At 35.8% G+C, this 12239-nt stretch overlaps 2 protein-coding genes and 1 long non-coding RNA gene across 4 annotated transcripts in view; 2 read left to right on the forward strand and 1 right to left on the reverse strand.

Annotated features, from left to right (window-relative positions):
* Zir (dedicator of cytokinesis) overlaps window positions 1–12239 on the reverse strand; it is a 375809-nt gene that overhangs the window by 318434 nt on the left and 45136 nt on the right. The window lies entirely within an intron of this gene.
* LOC117984524 (chromobox protein homolog 5-like) lies at window positions 185–7476 on the forward strand. The gene is made up of 5 exons (XM_034971188.2): window positions 185–406; window positions 1209–1328; window positions 3408–3603; window positions 4742–4848; window positions 5844–7476. The coding sequence occupies exons 1-5, from the start codon at window positions 311–313 to the stop codon at window positions 5898–5900; spliced, it is 576 nt and encodes a 191-aa protein (XP_034827079.1). The 5' UTR covers window positions 185–310; the 3' UTR covers window positions 5901–7476.
* LOC138402822 (uncharacterized) lies at window positions 7796–12175 on the forward strand. The gene is made up of 3 exons (XR_011237166.1): window positions 7796–10100; window positions 10638–11077; window positions 11286–12175. It is a non-coding gene; the product is annotated as an uncharacterized lncRNA (long non-coding RNA).

Raw genomic sequence — 12239 nt, forward strand, 5'->3', positions numbered from 1 at the left:
CTTCTCTTATGTGAAGTAGCAGCATTAAACTTCGAATAACCATAGACAAGACATAAAACCTTGTTTCCTTGCTTATTATTATTACTTCGATCGGTGCTTAGGTACCTATTACTTTGGCCTTTGCTTTAGTCTCTCTCGTATGTTATTGGTCTGTGGTTTCTCTGTGTTGGTGGTTGAGTGTTGACATTTGGCAAGCATTTAGAAGCCGCGCGCTATCGCCATTTTATTTCTCGAATTTTTCAATTTTATAGTGATTTCTTTTGTTTTCCAATTTAAATACCTACAAATTTTTGTGTCTAATAATCCAAATATGGGGAAGGATAAAAAAAATGAAACTACTGATGGCTCTAGCGAGGAGGAATACGTGGTTGAAAAAGTGTTGAATAAAAGAACTGTCAAGGGGAAGGTTGGTTTGTTTTAAGGAATTATTGCTTTGTAATCGGATTAATTGCTATTTTTTTAAACTTTATTCACTTTATATAATGGTAGAAAATATGTAGTTAGTTCAACTATTAAATGTTTTCAGTAGTAACAAAACGCCAAGTCGCGTTGGCGGTAAAGTGCCGGCTTCCATATTTCCGTATATATACGCCTTATTTTAAATATATATCCAAAGTATGTTTGTTTAGAATGTGCTAGTTGCAGTAATTAGCCAGTAAGGATGGTTTCATATATTCCTAACTAGCCAGCCGTAATCCTAATTCGTCATCAACTGTCAGACTTTCACTGCTAGACATAGGCTGCGGTGCTTGTATCAAATTCCAGCGAGTTCCTGCGACTTTTAACGAGTCTACAGTACTACATTGAATGAGTGACTTGTTCAATGTAGTCCACCTAGTGGAAGACCTGCCTCACCTGCCTGTGCCAACACTGCTTTGTTCATTGAACTATGTGCTCTATGGTAGAGCACATAGTTCATTGAGCCTCTACCCATTCAGCTTTGTGACTCATATTAAGAAGTATGTACTTCAAGGATGTGTATAGCTGGGACATCACATAGCAATTGATTTGTTTGTGATTGTCAAGCAATGTTGACGTTATTGCATAAGTGGAGTTGTATCATGTATGCGGAGGGATCTGGGAACCCAAAACATTATTATTCCAAGAAAACTACCATGTAGTAATTAATGGAAAGGAGTCAAGACCCTCAGCAATGAGGACTACGTTACAGAGTGAAACTTCTCATTCATAGTTGTTGTGTTATCCAGGTGCAGTACCTTTTGAAATGGAAGGGCTACAAAGAAGAGGAGAGCACATGGGAACCGGAGGAGAACCTGGACTGCGAGGAGCTGATCAGGACCTTCGAGGAGAACCGGAAGGAGAAAGAGGTAAAAATGCTACAAGCTTACTCTTAGGGTTCAGTACCTCAAATGTACTACCTACTTTGTCAAAACATTTGTACGTCAGGGTTTCCTGACTGCATAATATGTTGGCTTAACTCTCTTATGTAAACACCTTGTCTTCCCATATTCATACAAATAAACTATTTCATTTCATTTCAAATGGAAAAAACCAGCCAAGTGCGAATCAGACTCGTGCACTGAGGGTTCCATAGTACAATAGTATTTTATCGACATTTTGCACGATAAATCAAAAACTACTTACTAGAATAGAATATGTTTTATTCAAGTAGACTTTTTACAAGCGCTTTCGAATCGTCGGGTAGTTTTAATTTACCACTGGTTCGGAATGCCGTTCCTACCGAGAAGAACCAGCAAGAAACTCGGCGGTTGCTCTTTTAGATCTCGTTCAAACCAATTTTTGGTGGAAGTTTGCATGGTAATGTACATCATATATTATATTTTTTTATCATTTTGTTATTTTAGAAGATAGGGGGACACACATTTTATAACTTTGGAAGTGTCTCTCGCGCAAACTATTCAGTTTAGAAAAAAATGATATAAGAAACCTCAATATCATTTTTGAAGACCTATCCATAGATACCCCACACGTATGGGTTTGATAAAAAAAAATTTGAGTTTCAGTTCTAAGTATGGGGAACCCCAAAATTTATTGTTTTTTTCTATTTTTGTGTAAAAATCTTAATGCGGTTTACAGAATACATCTACTTACCAAGTTTTAACAGTATAGCTCTTATAGTTTCGGAAAAAAGTGGCTGTGACATACGGACGGACAGACAGACATGACGAATCTATAAGGGTTCCGTTTTTTGCCATTTGGCTACGGAACCCTAAAACCCTTATAGGATCAATTTGTTGTCTGTCATCTCTGTCAAGAAAAGGGAATCAAAACCTATGGGGTACTTTCCATTGTCCTAGAATCATAAAAGGCAGGTAGGTAGGTCTTATAGCACAAGTAAAGGAATAAATCCAAAAACCATGAATCTGTGTTTATATCGCAAAAAAATAAAATATATTCACAAACATAATTAGTTTACTAAATCACAATATATAGATGGTGCTGTCCATCATTAACTTGCAATGTTGTTGTCATATCATCTTTATAATATTAACCTTTCAACCTGGTTCCTCCTTCACCTTTCTACTATCGTACCGCAAGGCATCACCAAGGTCTGCACCCGTACATAGTCAAAATTCCGCAGATATGTACAAAGCGATTTGCATCCTCATTTCTAATTCGAACTACTAAGATTTGGAACACCCTTCCAGCATCAGTTTTTCCCTTCAATCATTGAAATTGGCCTGTTAATTAATTGGATTGCACATTGATCAAAAAACATAATACAATGGGGTTTTGAAATTTTATTATTCAATAGCAAAAATATTAATATGAAACAGAAATAGATTTTTTATTATTATTATTATTTTTAACTAGCTGCCCGGCGAACTTCGTACCGCCTAACAGTCGATTATTTTTCAGGAAATTTTTTAAATTTTTCTCTCCGTAAGAACCATCCCCGTACTTCAAGGAATATTATAAAAAAAGAATTAGCGAAATCGGTTCAGCTGTTCTCGAGATTTGCGACCAGCAACACAATTAGCGATTCATTTTTATATATAGACATAGATAGACTAAGCAGCTTTCGCTGATGCGTCGATCAGAAGTGCTTCGAGTTTTCCAAATCTATTCTTAAACAGGTTAACAGAACTTGACATAACCACCTTAGGCAATTTATTCCATATTATGTTAGCAACTCTGTTGGTCAGAAAGTGTTTTAATGGAATTGACAATGGCAATTGATATTGTAGCTTCATATCATGTCCCCTAAAACTAGGATTGCTCCTTCTCGGAAACATGCATGTTTTTTATGCAATTAAACTTTTACAAGTACTTTTGAATTACTATCAAATGAATCTAACACTGGTTCAGAATGTGTTTCCTACCAAGAAGAACCAGCAAGAAACTCTTTTCATAGATTTGATATACAATATTGTGCAGTGAAGTTTATTTCTTGTTTGGAGTGCACAAATTACATTTAATCACAGGCCAAAGCGAAAAAACCGGAGGAGCAAAGCCGCACTAAAAAGCGCCGGCGCGACAGCGATGACACGAGTATGACGGGGCGCAAGGGACGTGGCACCAGCGTGTCTTCCGCTGACGATCATCGTGAGGCCAAAAGCAGGAAAGAAGACAACGCCAAGTCCGGTTTCGAGAAGGGACTTAAAGCCGAGAAGATTATAGGTGAGTTTCATTACACATTGACTGATGGGGTGCAAGGGGCGAGACATCAAGGGACTTAGGCAAAATGCATCCCAAAAGCGGTGTTGAGACACTTTTAGGATGTTCAAAATATCAAGTTCTGGCCTCAAAAACTATATGCAAGCTATCTCTTTATCAAATTTCGTCAAAATCGGTTACACGGATAGGCCGTGAAAACCTAGAAGACAAACAGACACACTTTCGCATTTATAATCTAAATATATAAAAGAAAAAGGTGACTGACTGATTGACTGATCTATCAACGTACAGCTGAAACTACTGGACGGATCGGGCTGAAATTTGGCATGCAGATAGCTATTATGACGTAGGCATCTGCTAAGAAAGGATTTTTGAAAATTCAACCCCTACGGGGGTGAATTAGGGGTTGAAATTTGTGTAGTCCACGCGGACGAAGTCGCGAGCATAAGCTAGTATTAGTATGGATTTAATATTTTTTTATCCTTGTACTCCTATTGATTAAGTTAATTTAATCTAAATAATATATAAAAGAGAAATACCATTCACTCACTCACTGACTGACTGACTAATTACAAAATCTCTGAAACTATAAAGCCTACAAACTTGAAATTTGGAAGGTAGGTTCTTTATAGGACGTAGGTGTTAGGTAAGAAACGGATTTGAAAAATTCCTCCCCCCCCCCCCTATGGATGGGAAAGGGGGGGTCGAAGGTTGTATGAAAGTCGGTTGTATATTAGATTTAAATAATAAAAATCTGTATAAGTCAATTTGGGAAATTCCCCCCTTATTTGGTAAAACAGGGGGGAAAGTTTTATACAAAAGTTTAAACTATTGTTATTTTTACTTGAAATTTGAAACGTAGGTTCTTTCTTGGGGGTAGTTTGTTGTGGGCTCTTCTCAGACCTGGGTGCGTTTGGAACCCTCGTAGCTTTAGTTTTAAGTTTGCGTAATAATTATCACCTTACAAATCCAACATCTGACTATGAAAAAGAGTAATTTATTACCTATTTTGAATAAATCATTTGATTTTTGAGTTTTTTGAAATTTCAGCTGTTTGGGTCCTAGGATTTGGGCGGGGTGTTGATGAGTCAGTCAGTGAGTCAGGACTTACTTTACTGTATGAGATTGTGTCGTTTATCAGGAGCGTCGGATGCGACGGGTGAGCTGATGTTTCTGGTGAAGTGGGCGGACTCGGATGAGGCAGAGCTGGTGCCAGCCAAGGTTGCCAACGTGAAGTGTCCGCAGCAGGCAAGTATTGCTATTAAAAATAAAAATAAAAAAAATAAAAATAAAAATAGCCTTTATTCACTGATACACTAGTTTTACATCTTATATTACTAACTAAACGTATTACTAATTTCTTATTTCCTATTATTTAATTATCCTATCCTACATAATTTATTCTAAAAAAATTAGTAACACCAGCAGTTTACAGTTCACGTTGTCCTCTTTGGACATAGGCCTCCTCTAGACTTCTCCATTTTTTCCTATCTAACGCTAGTCCGCGCCAACCCAAGCCAAGTATTGCTATTACAGCTTATCATTTTTAGGGTTCCGTACCTCAAAGTAAAAAAGGAACCATTATAGGATCACTTTGTTGTCTGTCTGTTGTGTCTGTCAAGAAAACTTATAGGGTACTTCCAATTGAACTAGAATCATGAAATTTCGTAGGTAGGTAGGTCTTATAGAACTAGTAAAGGAATAAATCAGAAAACCGTGAATTTGTTGTTACATACATAAAGTTAGATGAAAATGAAAATGAAAATAAAAATCTTTTTTATTCGTATAAACTTTTACAAGTGCTTACGAATAGTCGGATGCATCTACCACTGGTTCGGAATGCCTTTCCTACCGAGAAGAACCAGCAAGAAACTCGGCGGTTGCTCTTTTCAAATATTTGATATAGGTACAAGATTATGCCATGTATAAAATAGTATTTGCAGTCTTGTGCGTTGCCGGAACGAGCTGCAGGTCAAATCCACGCTCTTTTATCATTTAGATAATCTTCAATTGTGTAATATGCTTTTTTCAGGAGCATATTTTCAATAGATTTAGATAACTATACCAAGTGGGTTATCTGAGAGGGCTTTATTTGTACATTCTAAAACAGATTTTTATGCTTAATATTTTTTGATTTATCGTGCAAAATGTCGAAAAATACGACTGTAATACCCTCGGTGCGCGAGTCTGACTCGCACGTGGCCGGTTTTTTTTTAATTCAGAAACTGTTATATTTATTACAGGTCATAGCGTTCTACGAAGAGCGGTTGACGTGGCACACCCCGGCCGAGTCAGAGTGATCGCGTCAACTATTAGTGGGTACTAAAGACATTAAGTGAACATAATATGTACGTGATTATTTGGATTGCGTGTGAGATGGATCAGTGTTGCTCATTCCCTTACCGTGCTCTAAAACCAGGGATGTTATGGGTATAAATGTTTCAACCATGAATATATAGTATAAATTATCCTATATAATGATATTATCTACACTAATATTATAAAGAGGAAAACTTTGTTTGTTTGTTTGTTTGTTTGTACTGAATAGGCTCAAAAACTACTGGACCGATTTTAAAAATTCTTTCACCATTCGAAAGCTACATTATCCACGAGTAACATAGGCTATATTTTATTTTGGAAAAAAATAGGGTTCCGTAAGATATTTGGGTTTTTCGGACACAAGGTGTGAAAAATCAACCAGAAAAGTTACTTATTTTGCGTACGCTGCCTAAACTATAAAAGATAGAACCATAAAATGTTCTAATTAATTGTAGATCTTATAAATATCTACAAAAAAGTCCGCGACACACTATACCCATCTATGTCGAGTGAGGCACAGCAACCATTTTTTTATTTAAAAATCTTGAATTTTTTTGGACTACATTTAAACGCGTTTATTTTACTCATGCTATTAATCCTTATCAAAATAAATGATTTCATCACTAAGAACAGTTTATGGAGATAATATTTGGTCTTTGAATGATTAAAATTGGACGTTTGGTTTTGAAGTTATGGCGAAATTAAAATATTACGATTTCTGCTGCACGGCCCGTTGTATTATATAAAGAGGTAATGTCGTTAAGTTTGTTTGTAGGGGGTAATCTTTAGAACTACTGAACCGATTTTAAAAATTCTTTCACCAGTAGAAAGCTACATTATTCCTGAGTGACATAGGCTATACGGGATCTTTAAAAACCTAAATCTACGCGGGCGAAGCCGCGGGGATCAGCTAGTACTATATATAGCTCATTTCTATATATATTTCTATATATAAATATGAATCGCTGAATGTGTTGCTAAGCGCAAATCTCGAGAACAGCTGAACCGATTTCGCTAATTCTTTTTTAATATTCCTTGAAGTACGAGGATGGTTCTTACAGAGAGAACAATTTAAAAAATTGCCTGAAAAAGTCTTAAAAGAACAATTTTCTATATTCCCATACAAAAGATTCGTAATAATACTTAAAAGTCAATTTGAACTTTAACACCATACCATAAAGTTCAAGTGTTAGGAGGGGTTCCGAGAAGGCAAAACAATTGAATGACGTTAGTATCGGCGGTACGAAGTTCGCCGGGTCAGCTAGTATAGGATAATTATATTATATATTCATATATACAGGGTGTAACCAGAACGTTAGCAAAAACTTAGCGTTTTTGTTATACTACCTAAACAATCAAATACCAATAACAATTTGTCTCATTTTGTAGTTTTAGTGATTTAGTATTTTTCAAACCCGCAATGTATAGCGTGTAAAACTCAGGGCAAAGCCCCCCTTAGACCCGGCATGGACTCCTAGTGGCCTACTTACGCAAAGTTCGTTGACCGTATTTGAAATATATCGTAAACTTTTACAAAATAATAGGATTTTTAATAGTTTTTTTCACTTGTTTTTGTGGTACATATATTAGTAATCATCAGTATTATCACCTGTCTTTGTTTTTACCAGCGTTCTGGTTACATCCCTGTATAATATCCCTGTTGAATTCAAACATCCCTGTTTAATTCAAGAATTCAAAGTTATGTGTAGTTTTTAATTTCGGACATCTTAGGGTTTATTCACATTGATGCAGAATCGGAAGCGAAGCGAAGGGGCGCTCAAAATTAGCTTATTATTATTGGGCTAAGTAACAGAATAAAAAAAACTTATCACTTAGCTGCGCGTCGGTTTACACGATGATTTTACTAATCACTTGACACTGACACTCACCCCCGTGTTCACAATCATTTCTATGAGGTCTCACAGTGCGCTTGAACGCACAGTGTGTGGTTCCACCAATCAGACTATTTTGTCACGTCAATTTTCGATAATCTGATTGGTGGAACCCACACTATGCGTTCGAGCACACTGTGCGATATCATAGTAATGATTGTGAATACGGGTGTTACCTGTACAGTGCACTCGCTACTTAGCGAAGTGTAAATCAAGCATAATGCGCGCATCTTTTTCCGTTCTCCGTTCGTCAGGTTAATAGGGATGGTGACTACACACAATTCACGACATTTATCTAACAAAACGTCGAGGCTTCGACGTCACTGGCAGGCGTCAAATATTAGTACATTTGACGCCTACAGGTAGTTTTCTAACACGTCACCATATTATCTTAATATTTGACATATCGTCGATTCAGGATCAAACCGAGAGTTCCCTCACCCTACTGTCAGCAACACTGGCTAAATTACTGTTTATATTCAACTTTTGTTTAATAAGTCTATGATAAGTATTAATAAGAATAATGTAATTAGTTATTGTTAAATTAGTATTTGAATTGACACAACTGGCTAGAGCGGGGCAACTCTCTTGACCAATCAGAAACGGTGGCTCTTTCAACCAATCAGAGACGTTCACGAAGAAAGGGTAATTAATATGTGAGTAAATTCTATAAAAGGAACGCTGCCCCGCTCCGCAGTTGATTTTTGTGCGAGACATTGTGAAGTATAAAACTGCAGGCTGAGATATGTGAGTATAAAGTGGCCACAATATAATATTACGAGTAAGTTATCCTTTATTTCACTACTATTAATTAATAATATAAGATTATCTATCATTGGATCACAAAATGTAGGAGTTTGTTGACGCAGTCGTGAGATAGCGTCAACACTAGTTTAATCTGATATTAGTCAAATCAGCAACATTTTATCAAACGTCAAAACGCTCGCTTAGTATGGGAGCTTGTGTGAATGATGTGACGTCATAGTTTTTAGTTAAATCGATAAATTAAAATAGTTCCGATAACTTAAAATGAACAATGGACAAGGATTTCGCTAATTTTGAAAAACCCTCTATTCAATAACTACATACAAAGAAATGATTTATATTTGACACAGGCATTAGGCACCAATGCCTCGAGCGCCGATTTTCTTCAGTTCGCCGACTGTGCGTGAATGTGAATCTAGCCTTATAATACAGTCTTAATAACCTTTTATATTTGTGATTTTCGTCGAATAGGATTGACAATTTTGTTTCTTTGAGATCTAAAGTTACACGTTCTATAGAATTAGTTATTATTTAGCCTTCTCGGTATATTGTAGCCCCTAAGATGAACCCTAGGGCCTGAATTCCTCTGCTGATGCCCGTCGCGTACTATTTGTACTGTCAGCTTGACCGACATCAGCATACATAGAACGGATTCGCCATATTTGCAGTGTCGAAAGTACAATTTTTATAAACCGTCCTTTTGACATGACACATACACACATAGAGCAAATATGACGAGTCCGTTCTCAAAAGTTATGTATTATACCATATCCAAATGCCAAACGACACACCTTGACATCTCTCGCTAACTTCACTCACAAATTTAAAACCATTTAGGTATATACGTATAGTACGTAGTATGTACAGTATGTTCAAAATGACTTCTGACGCGCCATTTTAACTCTATGGATCAACTGTCATGTCAAAAATATGGTTCACCTTTCTTTGTGCCTTTTCCATAAACGTGACACTGGCGAAACAATCTGAGCCCGATTGGCCCACCTAAAAGCCAATAATTTTGAATTGAATAGATTTCACCTTTAAAATAAAGTTTGAATCGTACTTTTGACATGAAATTTGACATATAAAGTAAAAATAGCACGGGAGAAGTCGTTTTTTACGCATCTATACCATTGTACCCTTCTTAACTGTCAATTGTTGAATATGTAAGATAATTTATGGTAATCATTGTAATAGGATTTTTCAGTTTCATAAAAACTTAATTTTAGCGAGATATCTCAAATATGACTTTTTAAAAATTAATTAATAATGCTGGTAACTTAAACGAAGTTCTGAGCGAATGTCTGTTGGCATTTGAATATGGCAATAGAGGGAATTAAAGTCCTAAGTATATGTATACAGTTATACCTACACCTTAAGTATGTGTGAAGCTAGAAGTTATCGTCACCAAAGTTGAAAATGATCGGTTTATTGGTACCTCACAATTCCAGTGTGACCCCAAACTGCCCCAAAACCGTCTGTATTATTGATCTATTTCACGAAGACCGCTCAACCGTGGTTGTAGTAGTGAGTACCGATAAGCGTATTAGCGTACGCAATGTATTGCAAATAAAACATCTGACTGACGCTAGAGGTCAAGGAACGTTGACTAGTTAGGTTTCCCTCCTACGACGTGACATTGACCTCGAGCTTTGCACGCTATACATTGCGGGTTTGAAAAATACTGAACCACAAAACTACACGTATAGTGCAAATGGTTATTCAAAGTCAAAGTCAAAGTCAAATGATTTATTCAAAATAGGTAATAAATTACTCTTATTGATAGTCTGGTATGGTGTTAGATTTGTAAAAATAGTGGTGATAATTATAACGCAAACTTTGGTATTGGTATTGGATTGTGTTTAGGTAGTATATTTATTATTATATAAATAAGTTTTCCCTAGCGTTCTAATTACACTCCATATGTACATTTGAACGGATTATTATTTTCAACTTTAGTGACGGTGGGACGTATAGTCCGTACAAAATGACTGATCACGCGCCATTTTAACTCTACTTGTCAATTGTTATGTCAAACGTACGGTTCGCCTTTAAAGTAAGGACTAAAATGATATTTTTGACATGACAATTGACACAAAGTTAAAATGGCGCGTGCGAGGTCATTTTGTACGCCTGATATTTAACAGTGAAACAGATTTCTTTTTCTTTTCATGTTCATTACCTACTCAACCTATCTGTGTGCTATAAATAGATATATTTGTATCTATTTTTTTATTGTGTTGTCTATATTTTTTTTAGTACTTAGATATAAGTCAAAAGAGTGAATTATTATCTCCGAAAATTATTGTCATTATAATTATAAAACTATATTTTTCGTTGCTTCCTTCAAGTCTGTAATTATTTAGTTTCGTGCTATACATCAACTATGTTCTGAAGCTACGTCCACACCAATAAAAAAATTGTTTTGTGCGTTGTTTTTTGGTATTCGGTGAAAATTTTGAGGAAGAATATAAGTTTTTGGCAGCCTCTATATTATAGAGGTATTGGCAGCCTCTATATTATAGAGGTATTGGCAGCCTCTATATTATAGAGGTATTGGCAGCCTCTATATTATAGAGGTATTGGCAGCCTCTATATTATAGAGGTATTGGCAGCCTCTATATTATAGAGGTATTGGCAGCCTCTATATTATAGAGGTATTGGCAGCCTCTATATTATAGAGGTATTGGCAGCCTCTATATTATAGAGGTATTGGCAGCCTCTATATTATAGAGGTATGGAGCGAAAAAATTAACTTTGCGGTTGATCAGTTGAATCTGAACAGTTGCATCATTGTGGTAGGCATTCAGACATAAAGAAAATTATCGAAGTACATACAGCTAAAACTAAAGAATTCAACGAAAATGCTAACACACAAGAACTCGAGACGTCTTTTGTTGTAACAGAAGATAGACAAATAACTACGGTAGAACAAACTGTAAACAAAGATTCAAATTAAGAAGTAATAGGAAATGACAATACTGGAACCAAGACCACAGAAAATCTGTCAGTAAGTTTAAAGTATAATGCGTAAAAAATTACCCACGCGCCATTTTAACTATGTGTCAAATTTCATGTCAAAAGTACGATTTTAGTCCTTAATTTAAAGATAAACCTTGCTGTTGACATGACAGTTGACGGATAGTTAAAATGGTGCGTGAGTAGTCTTACGGATTAGAATGTAAAGGTCAAAACGTTCGCTTAATAGGGAGCTTGTATGAAATACATAGATGTGACGTCTTGAACATTTGACATAATTTGATTTACTGTTTAGTTAAATTGATAGTTGAAAATGGTTAGTAAAAAAAAGCATTTTACGAATTTTGGAAGACCCTCTTTTACTAATTCCTAAGAAATAATTTAATTTTCGACATAGTCATCATCCCAATTGTATGAATTTTTACGTATCGTGACCATGACTTATTGATAGATCACGTGATAATTTTGTAAAGGTATCTTGAATTAATGTGATTGGTCTGTTGAACACGTCTCCGCTCCGCTTCAGTGGACAAGCATCTTAACGATGTTTTTACTGAAAATTAACGGTTTTTTGTAAGGTGCACTGTGCAGTCTAATTATTAAATAATAATTAATATAAATATTGGTTTTAATTATATCCCTCCACGATACCACTATCGGGATTCGGCGAATGATTCGAGTTCG

The sequence above is a fragment of the Maniola hyperantus genome, chromosome 1 (genome assembly GCF_902806685.2).
Source record: "Maniola hyperantus chromosome 1, iAphHyp1.2, whole genome shotgun sequence".
Taxonomy (NCBI): domain Eukaryota; kingdom Metazoa; phylum Arthropoda; class Insecta; order Lepidoptera; family Nymphalidae; genus Maniola; species Maniola hyperantus.